This window comes from Taudactylus pleione, unplaced genomic scaffold (genome assembly GCF_031769625.1).
Source record: "Taudactylus pleione unplaced genomic scaffold, aTauple2 ptg000444l, whole genome shotgun sequence".
Lineage (NCBI taxonomy): Eukaryota > Metazoa > Chordata > Amphibia > Anura > Myobatrachidae > Taudactylus > Taudactylus pleione.
This window is the reverse complement of record NW_028284846.1, coordinates 554874-569931: the sequence shown is the minus strand read 5'-3', so window position 1 is coordinate 569931 and position 15058 is coordinate 554874. Positions and strand designations below refer to the sequence as shown.

The 15058-nt window shown below is 40.8% G+C and overlaps 1 protein-coding gene across 1 annotated transcript in view; it reads right to left on the bottom strand.

Moving 5' to 3' along the window:
* Nucleotides 1-350: 350 nt before the first annotated feature.
* KIF14 (kinesin family member 14) overlaps nucleotides 351-15058 on the bottom strand; it is a 97803-nt gene continuing 83095 nt past the window's right edge. The window contains exons 22-30 of the mRNA XM_088447895.1: nucleotides 13243-13343; nucleotides 12765-12859; nucleotides 9810-10055; nucleotides 5101-5285; nucleotides 4643-4801; nucleotides 3911-4033; nucleotides 3121-3195; nucleotides 2633-2756; nucleotides 351-955 (exon numbers count right to left, since the gene is read on the bottom strand). Of these exons, the coding sequence (XP_088304021.1) occupies nucleotides 714-955; nucleotides 2633-2756; nucleotides 3121-3195; nucleotides 3911-4033; nucleotides 4643-4801; nucleotides 5101-5285; nucleotides 9810-10055; nucleotides 12765-12859; nucleotides 13243-13343 (1350 nt within the window). The 3' untranslated portion in view covers nucleotides 351-713. The remainder of the gene's footprint in view (nucleotides 956-2632; nucleotides 2757-3120; nucleotides 3196-3910; nucleotides 4034-4642; nucleotides 4802-5100; nucleotides 5286-9809; nucleotides 10056-12764; nucleotides 12860-13242; nucleotides 13344-15058) is intronic.

The window sequence follows — 15058 nt, the reverse complement described above, 5'->3', positions numbered from 1 at the left end:
GCTTAATCTGTTCTTTGATTTCTCATCACTTTATGCTCCTGATCTCGTCTCCAGCTTGACCTGCATTTTCACAGAGGTAAAGTGTGGCCCCTTTGTGGGACCAATGAGCGCTTGACAGACGGCTTCTTGGACTCTGGCCATTGAGACATGATGAACCAGTCACAGCCAACTAGATCTGCTCCACTAGCAACAAGCTCTGTACCTTATTTAAAACATTGTCTGAAACCAGAAAGAAGCACATGCTCTAGAATGATAAAAACCATTGTTGAATCCTTACCACGAACTAAAGAATACTGAAGCACATCATTAATCCAACAGTAACGCACATCAAAGAGGTTTTTAATGCATTGTTTTCATTTTATTTTTCATAGCCTCTACCACATTATAAATAAAGAGCACAGGAGACAAATCTGTGAAGGGCAGTTATTATTTACACAACATTTATTTCACTCCTCCCTGTGTGGGCAGAGAACAAATTATGTAATTAGAATAACTATAATCAGCACATATTAGGGGGTTTCTTAATCTTGTGTTCTATAAATATGATTTAAAAAAAAAAAAACCTCCCTAAAAATGTTTTAAGAATAAAATACATATATACATAAGAGCTTTATAAAAAGGTTATCTCTATACAGAAGAAGCAATAATGCAGTGCAAATTTCTTTGAAACCGTATTGTGTTTGTAATGCTTATTTTTATACAGAGTATATGAGTTACACCCATTGTATGGTGCTTGGTGAGAAGATGCATGGCCCGGGTGCATCTGATGGCCGTACAGAAGGCTGCTCACAGTCTCTCTTGTGAAGGGCACCTGAGAGAGCTTCTGACAACGCTCTAAGCTCAGACAGGCTGATAACTTGCAATGACAATGCGAGAAAGCTTTTGTTTATTTCAGCTGCAGATGAACTAATCTCATTAAGTGAGGAGAGAATTTGTGAGGTGTCTGTGTCTGAACCTGTAAAAGAGGAAATTGATTAAACTATATATTAGACTCAGCTAAATTTTTGCAAGAGTTAATGTAGCAGACAGAATAGAAAGACAAACTAGGGTCATTATCACATGTGCATAATATAGGAGTGCTTCATATTGCCAGATGTGGCTGTATGGTGGCAGTACTGCAGGGTTCAGGAGCAAAGCATTGCTGCAGCTACCACGTTTCCTCCATCAGAGAAGAGACCTACTATAGTCATGTCCACTAAATGTTCCTCGTTCCCAAAATACTACTCCCTTATTTAGAAAACAAACATTTTATAAAATTTTGGCTGCATCCATTTAGATTTAGCATAACAATTCTGTTGTGCTTTTTGTTTCTTCTACTGTATCATTTCTGTGAATGTAGATTTGTACAAGTGCGGAAGAATAAATAAGGTAACAAGACCTCTCATCGCGTAAATGTATTAAATTCGTACATATACATATAATCAATAGTATGGCCTTGGTACAGAGTATTTTTAAACATAGTCCCCATACTTGTCTAAGCATCTGTTACAACGGTGCACCAAGGCATATATCCAGGCATAGAAGAAATCAGGGTCAAGCTCCTAAAGCTAGGACATGACTGCTTGCTGAACTTCACCATAGGCTGCGAATCACCTTCTTCAATGGTCCAAAAAGATAGAAATCACTCAATGCCATGTCAGGGCTGTCCTCCTGAATTAGACATTCAATGCAGCACAAATGGTCACCTGTCATGGACGTGCTTCTCTGGCCATATCGCTGATCATCTTGAACATCTGTCCTGCAGTTATCAAAGTTAGTGCATCAAACCCAAACCTGTTTCCGGACATGACATTATCACCGTAAACCTAAACAAGTTGGCAATGAATTTCAGCTGCTGATGTGTCCTTTAGATGCAGAAATCTGGTCACACTATGCACCTCAGTGTTTGACCATGTTTCCGACAGCCCTCCCATCTTACACCTGAAGTTGGGAGAGTATGACTGATATGAGGCGCAGTCTAATGGTCGTGAGGGGAAGCAGTGACCTACCTGCTCTGGACTGACTGGAAGTTAGAATGAAATGGAGAACATTACACATGTGAGAGGTCTCGTCACCTTACTTATTGAACCACCCTCATACTTTAGGTGTATCAATCCACCAAAAAAAAAAAAAAAACCCTTAAAAATGCCCTAGGTAGGAGGAAGCCATTCATTGTATGGTTCTGTGGTTCTGGTGGTCAATTAGGTTGTTTATCAAAATTACAGCATGCCTGTACCCAAAACAACTGAGATCTTGTTTAACATCGGGATACATGACATTATGACTGTGACTGGTAGAATATAAGATCGAGCCATGATTTTACAGCGTATACAGTCACTGTCCAACTGAGTTCCCCATGCATCTATCTAGCACAGAGGAGTTTCAGAACTTTATTCATGTACCAGTGTAATTACTTGCCAAACTCAACAAATCAACTTACTTTCGCTGCTGGTTGTATATGAAGAGGGTTGGGAAATATCCATTGGGCTGCATATTGAATTATTGCAATTGAACACAAATTAGAATGTAGAATTGTACAAACATAAAATAGGTAGACAGCATTCAAAATGACCTGATAGATAATTACACCTATCATCCACTATCTTTCCAGAATTCAGAGGAATATTGAAGACAAATAAGGATGAAATGTTACCTTTCAGGAGTGAAACGACTGTATTCTGCAGCAAATCCACACAGTTTTTCAGATTGCACAGCCCTGCACATAGGGAGCGCCAAACACCAACATGTGATTCTTGGATCAGCATGTCCATGTTTAGCTGGGGAAGATTCAGAAAAAGGATTTCAGAAATGATGGGGCAGCATCAGTAGAAAATAGGGACAGCCTGGAGAATATATTATGTTAAGACCCATGAAAGAACATATAAGAGACATACTGATTTTTATACTAAGTTTGGCCAAAGTGGATTGGTTTCTTTCAGGGAATATAAAAAGTCACTGTTGTGTTATTTGGCTTGTTATATGGGCATATCCCTAATGATGTCTAGATGCCAAATTTACCAAAATAGTAGCTTTGCTATATGTGCAAATGATCATACAGTATATGGTTAGAGAATAATAATTGTCATGTGTGACAATTTCTCTTTAAAACATGGACATAGAAAGAAAATCTAGATGTTATACCTTCTTACAGCCTGCTAGACTGCTCTGGATGAAGGCAGCTAAAGTGCTGGAACTCTTCTTGATGTCTACAAGAACCTAGAAAGATTGTAGTAAAGGTACAGTATGATCAGTCGCGGTTACTGTTTGAGGATATTACTGCATTATCTACACAGTAGAAAGGAAAATAAATATAAGAGATGCTGATCGGAACAGTGTGAAAGAAAGTATAGAGACGTGTCCACATCTATACTCCATGCGCTACACAACGCGGGAGCTCCGTGTGACTTAGCAGAACTGAGCGTTTTTTCGTGCGAATTTTTACCTTCAGATGAGTCTTATTCGCACAGTGATGTGGACAGGATGCACAGGCAGCAACTATTAAAATATGCAGCATGCCTATGTTCTGTGTGTGACTGTATCTGCATGAAAAATGCTACGTTAGAGTGTCAGCGACTGACACTAACGTAGCGTTTTGCATGCAGATACACCCGCACTTGCACACAGCATATAGGATCGCTGCATATCATTTTAATCAGCAGAAGCTGTGTGACCTATTCCCATTGCTGTGCGAATAAGACGCATTTGAAGGTAAAAAGTTTCATGAAAAGACGCTCGGCTTAGACCTACCTGTCTGTCTCCATTTATATAACTATTTTTTTTTTTACAGAACTTCTTTGCAGTATTAAATATAACTTCAAGAACATAGACGGCTAACCCGAAATATGGATTGGCATACGTTATAAAGATTCAATTTTTTTTCTATTTAACAGGTCAAATTTAAAACCCCATTGACCCTGTTCTTTGTACTTACCTCATCATGAGCACTGCATCTCTGGATATGTGTCTGCATCACATCTGAAGCCTTCACTACACAGTCAATTAGGCTTTCTAATCCAGAACTCATCCCACTGTAAAGTATGTCAGTGATAGACTTCTGGAATAGAATAAGGTTACACTTGAGAAATAGAGGATTGAAGTTAAACGTAAGACAATGCATAAAATAAAATAAAAAGCGCAAACATGAGTACATAAGCTAGCCTTGATTGATATTCATAATTCACAGCTGACATGCTAGCCATCATTTTATGGTTATAAATGGCCAAGCTTATAACTTAGATGGGTCTGTCCTCTACTCTGTAAAAGGGAGTTGACTAAAGAGATAACCTGTGTCCGCAAATGGCAAGCAACTGAAGGATCCATTAATATGGGGGTGGGAGTCAAATGTTCCCCAACACAACTAGAGCAGGAAGGTCACCTCTAAGGTGCAATGTCGTTTTATAGCCTTGAAATAAAATCAGACACCCTAAAATGCAAGATGCAGCGGTAGAAGTCATATACAGTATAACTGCTCCATGTTTACTTGCTCATGAAGCACCAACAGCCCTTGCAGAATGAGCAGCTATCTGCAAAGCTTGCAATAAAGCCAGCTTGTTCCAGTGTCCACATATAGATAAAAATTCAAAGTACTTGCAGTAAACCCCATTTTCCAGGCACATAGCTTATTAACAAAACGACAGACATTTTGTATCAGTATATTTTATACCTGGAGACCATGTTCCTCTGTACTTCCCTCTTCTGGAAGATGCAACTCAGTGGCAGTCAATGCAGCAAGGTGACCGATGCTTTGTAGGATCTGCTCAACTATATGATTGGCTTCATCTTTTGCCTCGGTAACCATGGGCAATATATCAGAGCAGCAGCCCTAATCAGGATTTAAAGTATACATTACAAAGATTATTCAGAGTTGTACAGATTAATGAGATTATCACAGATGAATACTGTATGGCATAGTATTTAGTTATTTCAGTTACAAAGTGAGAACATCTTAAAACCTTTCCAATGGGAAATATTTCTCTCTGCACCAGTTTTAACTGTCTCACGTGAATCAAGGCAAAATTCACAAACAAGGCATCTCCCTAAGAAAACACGGACTCATTTTAAGAATTAACAATTATATAGAGTACTGTTGTTTATTGTGCTATAGAACATAACTGTAGTTACCTGTAAGAGCAGCTGCAGGTATCCTCCCAGCTTCTTAATGCACAGAGCCAATCTATCCACAAGCTTTGTAGTCTCCTGGCTTTCTGGGAAATGCTCCAACCAATGCTTGGTTAATACAACCAACTGTTGAAAGGCAGAGGTCAGGCGCACGCTATGTGCTTGAGCCACACGATTAACCAAGAACACTAGGAAGAATGGGAAGAATCAGAATGGTAAAATGCAGCACACATCCCATGTAGTTAATGTTAGTGAATTAAAGCATTTTAAGGAAAACATTTTCACTCCATTCTATTGCTGTTTGGATCCCAGTTAACAAATTATAAACCGTATTACGATATAAAATTATTTATTGCATTTTCTTACCAATACAAACAAACATAACAAACAGAAGACTCCTGCTCCCCATCCAACAGTCATTGAAACAACAGGATACATATAACATAGATCAATTCAGAGCTATAAAGTGTTTCAGGGCCTAAAAACATGGTTATGGACAATCTCCTTACAAAACAAAACCTATACGGAGTCTGAGAACTTCCAGCACAGTACTATCGTACGTATCAAACAAATAAAAAAAATACACAATAGAAAAAAATTATTCACAACAGGAAAGTTTAATGCATTATAACCTACAGGAAACCAGATTTTCAGGTACTTCACTGGCTTGTGTAGGACAATTGTCAAAGCCTCCCAGGAGTCAGCCTTGGAGGGTATCACTCTCATATGTATTTCCATGTATGTAAGAGATATAGGAAATCTTTCTGTTTATACCATTCAATGGTTAAGTCAGGGGTCTAAGGGTTTGGACTAAGGACTTATATAAATCAACTTTTGGTGACTACACTTTACAGACACACAAAGCAAATATTTTATTTGTTTCTAATGATGAAGAACATAGGACCCCAAAAAGGTTCTTAATAATTAGCTTCATGGCACATTTAGATCAGACAAGGAAAGCACATACCCATTTTTATCTCCTTGCTTAGAAGCACTTTCTTGTTTCTGATGTGCTGTAGAAGTGAGCGACAAAGTAAAGTTTGTGCTGAAAACTATTTTCGCACATGATTACATTAGAATGTGTCAGTGCTATCGAACTGCTCTAGTAAAAGGTGCTCCCAAAGTGTTGGGAGGTTTTCAGAGTTGCCTTGCCAGTATTGGCTACGCAACCGAACAAAAAGGACTTTTGATCCTACCATTATTATCCCTTTCGTTGAGACTGAAGGGGACACAGATGGTAAGTTATGTTTAGAGTATATGGGACAGGGAAATTCCTGCTTATTAGTCATCTAACTCTCATGCAACTCCTGAATTTACAATAAACCCAGCAAGAAGAAAAGGAACACAATAGAACAGGGACCACACTTCCTGGCCAGGCTAAACAGTCCCCCTCCCCACTCACATTCTCTGAAAAAGTTATTTAACTGTAAAAAAACAAAAACAAACGTACGTTCTCCTTTTCTCCTTCAGCAGGAGGGATGAGACAGGCTGTGGGATTTCCCAAGGCAATTCCACAAAGTTGAGAGGAATGCCTATAAATTAACAGCACACTCCTACTAAAGATGCATTGGGAGCTGAACGCTCTCACAGAGTGTACGGTCAGCCCTAATGGGACTGCTATTCTTGCTACAAAGTAAGCTAGCTTGATTGTCTCCTGGTTGGTGTGAGAATTGGAAACAAATTGGGTTGGAATGAGAGAACAGTTTAGAGAACAGCTTTGTAAATCTATGGGATATGCAAATCTATGGGAGAGAGAGATCCGCCTCACACCAAGAGAATTGTTAGAAGAAAAACAACAAACCTGGTAGAAAATAAAGAAACAGGGGGGAAACGGGCTCAAAAAGAGCACCCTGCAGGACCTACAGAAGTAGTCCAGGTGCAAAAGTTGGATAGTTTGGAAATATGGCTTAATATGACTTACAACTTTAGCAGAAAATTGCATTTTTATAGTTATGTTAGATTATTTTCTCTGAATCCATTGGGGGACACTGGAAACACTGGAGAATAGTTGTACTGCAATGGAGCTCTTGCACTTGTAAATTTGCCTCCAAAAGTTCAAGCTCCATCCTTCTGTAACCCAAAGACTGCCGGGATCTTTAATAATTTTTCAAACAGTAGATTCAGATGGCAGAGGAATAGTTTGCGAACTTCTGGCTTAAAGGAAAGTTTAGTCCAAAAAATAGCCCTGTCTTTACGAACTATCAGAAAAAGGAGACCTACAGTATCGTGCAACAAAGTCTGAAACTCTCCATACTGTCGAGATAGCCATAAAATAGTGGTCTTCAAAGTTAGGAAGCTCAAGTTAACCAAATACAAAGGTAGGACTGTAAGCACCAAATTGATATCCAATCAGCAGATAAAAAAGCAAGTTTACCCTGATAGGAAATAGTGAGAGATGAAAACCAAAATGTCAATGAGCGAAGTCTCAAACTCCTATCCGCACCATACTACAGGTACAGCAGTAACCAGAAACAACTGAAAAGAGTAGGTAAGAATACTCTCACACCGGAGATTAAGTTCTTCCAAACTATTTTCTCATTTATTGTGGCTAATGACTTCCCAAGAAAAAGTAATTAGTTCTGAAGAGTATGGATTCAACAGCCACACCATAAAAACAATCTATCTATCTATACTTTGGTGGTAATTGTGGTCCAAGACCTATGAGATCTGATCAAGGCGGCATGCACCATGATGAGTACTCTGCTTAGAAAGTCTGTCTACCATGACTTTCTTGGCCTGTCTAGTGCTACCAAAATCAATTAAACACCATCTCTATTTTAACATCCTCAGCCCTCAGACATACATTGCTACAGGAGTGAACAGATACATTAAATGAAAAACCAAAGTATATGGGGTCTGCTCACAATGCGGTTAAAACCCTTGTCCTGAAGTAGAATTGCTCCAAGATGCAATCAATGTCAACATCTGGCTCACCTCATCTGTCCAAAATCTACAGGATGACTTTGGGTTGAAGCGGTTGTCTGCAGAGAAAATCTGCATTCCAGTTTTCCAGTCTAGGAATAAATATTGTTGGAACATTCTGCTCTGCACATTTTGAGATCCTGATAGCCTCTCTCACGGCCATACATGGTACCCACCTGATGATGGCGTTATGTTTCCACAGTAGCATTGCTTGACTGGATCTTGAAAACCACTCTGAATTTCAGCACATTTATTGGGAGCTTTGAATGTTCTGGATTGCAGATATCCTGGAAGAGGCACTTGAGACTGACCGGACCCCAACTGGTGCCCTTGTCAGGCAAGAGTCCATTGTCACAAATATCCTATCCCAAAGAGTGAAGGGGCAACCACTGTTGAGGTCGTCATCCCACCAGCACCCAGAAGAGCTATGGACTATCAGAGACAGTGTGACTAATTTGCTAGTCAGTTGATCTGGAACTCCCTTTAGCAGAATCATGCAAAATTCTTTGCCTCAAAAGGTGGAGACCAACTTTGCTTGGATTTTTATGAAAAAGTGAACAGAAGCCTAAGGCCTACACAGTGTCACAAATCACTACAGAAATAGGGTTTTTGTATTCCTCTGCTAAGGAATGAAAGGATTGAAACTTAGGTACTTTAAGGCAAGGGTATTAATGGGTAGAAATATTTATTTTCATTTTTTGCACCTGAGGACTGGAGTTGGGAAACACTGGCTAAAAGTCCACCCCCCGTTCTTCAGAACGAGAGGATATAAAATTACCTGCAGGCTACACATCTGGTGAGCGGTTCAATGCCCGAAGGTGTTGAGCGAAGCCTCCTTGCGACAGCACTTACAGGGAGCACCCATAGACAGTCCCATGGTGGGAATGCGCAGGCGGCAGGAGGTACCGCAGCTGTGGAGATGCTGGTAAAAATAATAAAGATAGAAAAACAAAATAGCTGCGAATGGCAACCATTCAACAGAGCACCTAGCTCCCTTGGGTACTTTAAAAACTGAAGTTTCTGGCAGGCGATGTGGGGTACAGAGGGGGAGGAGCTTGAATAGTTGGATGCAAATTCAAAAGTTTCCAAGCACACCAAGAGACCTGCAACTTGGAAAAACACAGAGCTAGACCCTTTTTCCAGGTCAGTATGGAATAAAACTCATCAGGCATAAAACTTAAATTCTCGTACCAAGACAGGTAGGATTTCAAAACAATATGGTACAGTAGACATGGATAGAACAGTATGTACGTGTCCACAGCAGGGTCTGAATAATAGTCAACAATGCACTTTGCTTAAGAATGAGGTAAAGTATGTTCTGATGCCCTGTTACAAAAAGGTCCTGCTGTAGAGGAATACGCAGAGGTTGCGTGATCTAGAGCCCAAGATAAGATTACTAGCATCATCTGTTTGGGTCACACACTGTAAACAATAAATTCCTCATACCTCTTTGTCTATTATTACCCAATCTTATTTGATTACTATTTTGTTCCCAATTGTAAAGTGCAACAGAATATGCTGGCACTATATAATTAACAGTTAATAATAAGTTTACTCTACAGTTGCCTAAATAACTGAGAGACCCTGGCACGCTGACTGTATGGACAAGAGAGAATATTTAAACTGTAGAATGGTTCCAGGAAAAGCTGGGAGGGAGTTTTACTTTAATTGTAGTGTCTTGACTAATAGAGGAAATTTAACTTCGACTTTGTGTGTTCCAGATTATGGCTGGGAGAAAATATCACACACTAACATTAATACAAATGAATACAGGACCATTTGAGACTTACAAGCATCAGTGTTGTCCTCATCTTGCTGCTCATATGCCCGAGACACAGCATGGACTCCAGTGCACACTGCTTGTACACAGTGGATCAGACTGTCAGCAATGTTACGCTCATCTGCATGGCATCTGCCAAGGTAATCCAGAGCAGATCCTATTAGGTCCTTGCAGATTCCAGGGAGATGGGAATCAATGGGGTTTGAACAGACACTGCTGGACTTACTCAAAAAACTGCTGGATTTGTTCATCAAACCTGTGTAGACACAAATGATAAAAAATAGACAATTCAGAGGCACATCCCTAACTTTCACTAAATCAGAGGTTGAAGATTCACATTGCGCCATTTAGAATTGTTCTAAGAAATATTACTCATAGGATGACATATTAATAGTTCACCAAAACACATCCACAAGCTGCCCACTTTGCTTCTGATACACCCCCTCCATTAGCCTAATTATTAATTACTGATAATTTAATTACAAAATATGGTTTTACTTTTATGCTACTGATTACTTGAGATGTTCTTCAAAAAGAAAACAAGAGAACTGCATGAATCTACAAATCCCACTAGTCATTGGACACACAGAGGGGAATTCAATTGTTTTTTTTTGGAGCGTACTATTTCACTGCCCTGTTTCTTCACCTTCATTGTGGCTAGCCAGCTTGCTGGTTAGATCACAATTCAAATGATTTTCATATGGGCGTGTAAAATAGGTGGGCGGCGATGATCCTTTCTTCATGCCTTGTGATAAATGCGCGCCCAGACCCAGCTTCCCGACGTCAGCCCAGGTAACCCAAATGGATTCTCCGGGACCCGATTCTCTAGGGCAGTGTTGGCTAACCTTGACACTCCAGCTGTTTTGGAAATATATATCCCAGCATGCCCTGCCACAGTTTTAGCATGCCCTAATAGCAAAACTGTAGCAGTGCATGCTGGGTTATGTAGTTCCATAACAGCTGGAGTGTGAAGGTTAACCAACACTGCTCTAGGGGGACGTAGGGCAGGGGGTGACCGCAGTAAGTAGTGTGCAGGCCGCACTATAAACAAACACATCGGCGGCCCCCAGTTTAGGTCCTCCCTATGAAGTGCCCCCAGTAGTGCCCCCGATATGTACAGTATTGTCCCTTAAAGAGTGCTCCCAGAAGAGGTCCCTCATGCCCCTTACAAAATACTTACCTTCCCCGCTCCTGTACCCTCCATCCGCACCTCTGTCCTCCCACGGTGGGAGCCGGAAGGCTGAGCTTGGGAGTGAGCCCCAGACCGGCTCCCCCCGTGGGTGCTTGGCTGCTACAACAAACACCAGCGGCATTCTGAGAGCCGGGATTTCATACCCAACCCATCAGCTACATCCTGATCACCTTCCCACACAGCTTATTTTTTCCCTGTACTTTGTCCCTACAAAAAGGTAAATTTTATTGAAATATTTGATTAAATCAATGATATTCACCCTTAAAAATAGCATACCAGTTAATTATTAATAAAATTGTAATATTAAAATACTTTTTATTCAAAACTCACACCCACTAGGGGTGGTGAGAACTGAAGGTGATAAAGTGAAAAATAGGTCTACCAATATTTTTTAGCATGCCTAATTTACAACAATTTAATAGCCCTGGCCATGTTACAGATAGGCTGTAGAGAGTGGCAATATGAGGAGAGAGAGAAGGAATGGTCAGAGAGGTAGGAGGACAGCAAGGAGAGGGTAGTATAACTAGACCAAGGGAGTGAAGGATCTGTATGAGGAGAGGGTGATCCAGAGAGTACTGGCCCTTGGATTTGGCAGCAAGGAGGTCATTGCTGACTTTTGTAAGGGCAGTTTCAGTGGCGTGGAGGGAAGAAAGCTAGACTGAAACGGGTCAAGCAATGAGTGGGATGAAAGAAAGGTGGTACGGCAGTTGTAGACAATATGCTCAAGGAGTTTGGAGACAAAACGGCAGGAGAGCGATGGTTTAGGTAGTTGAAGAGACTGTTAGGATCAAGGGTAGGGCTTTTTTTAAGAATTGGGAAGATGGCATGCTTGCAAGCAGAAGGGACAGTGCCTGATGAGAGGGAGAGATTAAGGAGGTGGGCAAGATGGGAGCAGGCAGAAGGACAGAAGTAGTGGAGGAGGTGGGAGGAGATAGGGTCAAGGGGGGAGGTGGAAGGGGGGAGGATCGGATGAGGGCCATGACTTCCTCTCCTGATACAGAGGAGAAAGAGGTCAGAGTTGGTGAGATGGATGTGGAGAAATGATCAGGGAAAGGAGGAGGTGGAGAGCTGGGGGACTGGTTGGAAATGATGCCCTGACATATGGATTAAAATTTAGATGTAAAGTAGGTGGCAATGTCAAGGGCAGAGAGTGTGGAGGTGGGGTGAAGAGGGGGTGGGCAGAGGAGAGAGATGAAAGTGGCGAAGAGACACAGGGTGTTAAAGGACTGGGAGGAGATGATTAAATCTATAGTCTGCGCAATTTATTTACTATTTGGTTTTTTTAGGTATCCAGCTTAGTAAATGTCACTTTTACCTGTGTAATGAAATTTCAGAGAGATGCATCTCAGGCGATTAATCATGCAAAGCAGCTTAAGATAGGACAGTTTTTTCTAAAAAATGTATATTATGAGATAACAGAATTTAAGAATTGTCATTGTAGTTTAACTATCCAGAACCAGTCCCCCCGCTCCTTTGTATTCATCACCAGTAAGCTATCCTGCATTACATGGTTTACGTGATATAGAGATAGGTTTTGATGAGGCTTGTAGTCACTGCTACACAAACACACAGTTATTGTATGGTAAATTTAGCTATGCTAATTTTTGGAGAAGGAATTGTATCAAATACTTTGCAATCAATTGCTTAAACGTAGTAATAAAAATAAATTGTAAACCCCAGAATTGTTAATGCAGTAATAAGTTATTATAGAAAGTTAGGTAGGCATTACTCTCCTAATTTCATCCAGGATATAGTGCTACGTGCAATTTTTACCTGAAGAATGTCCAGACTGTAAACTTTGAATAGGATGAACTCTTATTTCATACAGACATCCAGAAATCCTCTTATTCCTCATGAGACTTTTACTTCTAGGAGAAAGAATGGAAATGTTTTCCTCTGCAAATATATATACCTCCAAGCAGTACAGATTAGCAGCAGGCAGATACGCAAAAGCCATCCTCCCCAGCAATAACAATACACTTCATGATTTACACTATGCTATAAGTATTGCTTATTTCTCTCTGTTTACACATTTAGGACACAATATTTTAGGACTGTCTAAAGCAAGCATAACACTAAATAGCTTCAATATACAGTGTTCTGCTGCAAAGTCGTTCTAAAAGGCTTTCAACGCACAACAGTTCGGATTATCATTTTGTGATCTGACTGCATCTAAAGTCAGTAATATGGTTTTTCTTAGTTTAAACTGTTCTATTGCACTAATCATCATTAACATTGCTCAGCGTATTACCTGCGCCTTGAGAAATTGGACATTGATGATTTTGACAGATCTGGCTCCCATTCATCTCCTGGATCATAGAACACATCATCGTCCTTTGTACTCCCATTATTCTGTTGACACAAGAGACACTGAAGATCCATTGCTTGTCAATGACCAGATTTTCCATCTAGCTACATTAACAGCATTGTGGTGCTCCCAAAGCAAGACAAGAGCACTTTTGGCAAATTAGAAACCTTTAAATCAATTCTTGTGTAATATAATTACTTTTAACATAATCAAAGGGGTATTCATACCCCATATAGATCTGTGCTTGCTCTACAAAGGTTTTGCTCAACATGTCCAAAATGGAGCTAATCATCTTCCACTCCTAGGGAGATATTTATCAATCTTCTAAATAGAACTAATAGTCGTGTTGCCCATAGCAACCAATCAGATTTTACCTATAATTGTATACATTGTACAAGATCAGCATTTCCCAAACCCAGTCTCAATGGCCCACTCACAGACCAGGCATTAGGGATATCCCTGCTTCAGCACAGGTGGGTGATTCAAACTGAGATAATTAATCCACCTGTGCTCATGCACGGATATCCATTAGGATAGGGTTTGGGAAACATTGATCTAGTACATTCTATAAAAGTTCTAGCTAAAATCTTATTGCTTGCTGTAGGCAACAGCTCCATTTGTCATCTTTAGAATGTCTGATATATCTCTTCCATAATGTCACTACCCATCCCCTCTAGTCTACCTCATGGTTGACATAAGAATCTTCTGCTCTCCAAACCTGCTGCATTGGTGTCATCAGTGACTCAGCCCTTGGCTGCACTCATCATATCCAGACCCAGACAATTCTGATTCCTCTTTCAAGACATTGCCTGAATTTACCGCTCTCTCACTCAGGACATTAACAAAACCCTTAAACATTCTCTCATTATCTCCCACCTGGACAACTGCAACTTCACTACTATCTGTCCTTCCCCTTCACCCATATTTTCCTCCACGATCTATCCTCAATGAAGTGGCGGGCTGTTTTCCTTCTAGCCGCTCTGCTATTCCTACCCCACCCGATACTACTTTCACCAGCTACAGAATCACATCGAGTGTGTCCCACTAGCTCCTATTCTCAGCTTTGTTCTCTCCATCATCTGCTACTCCTTTGCCAATCTTGTATATAACTTGTACTGTTTTTATGTAAGATTTATATTTTGTATGAATTCTAATCCTGACTGCACGTTGTATGAATTCTAATCCTGACTGCACGTTGTATGAATTCTAATCCTGACTGCCCGTTGTATGAATTCTAATCCTGACTGCCCGTTGTATGAATTCTAATCCTGACTGCACGTTGTATGAATTCTAATCCTGACTGCCCGTTGCTGCAGTGTGTTAGCACCTTACAAGGAAACAAAGATGAAAATTCCATTGCAATATGAAGAAGGTTTTGGGTGTGAGGAGATGTAGGTCTTTGAGATTTAAGCTTGAAAAAAAAAAAAAGTCTGGGTCGGGGGAGGAGCTGCCGGGGGAGCACCTACCTCCCCCCTAAGCAGCGTCAACCAGCCGGGTATGCTGGCCTTGTGGCAGCAGATGAGTCTGCTGCCGATCCCCAGCGTCAGATGATAAGGCCCCGATGGTCTAGTGAGGACGTGGACAATCCTGGGCCCTGACTGCAGCGGCTTCTGGTGCGTCTCTGACACCAGATGCAAGGACTGCCACGCGCTATTCCCCGTGAGCGAGGGACCGCCTTACCTGACATCTCTGTGGGTCCTGTTTCAGTCCAGGTCGCAGCATTACTGCCAGCAAGCTCAGCCGCAACCCGCTGGAATCA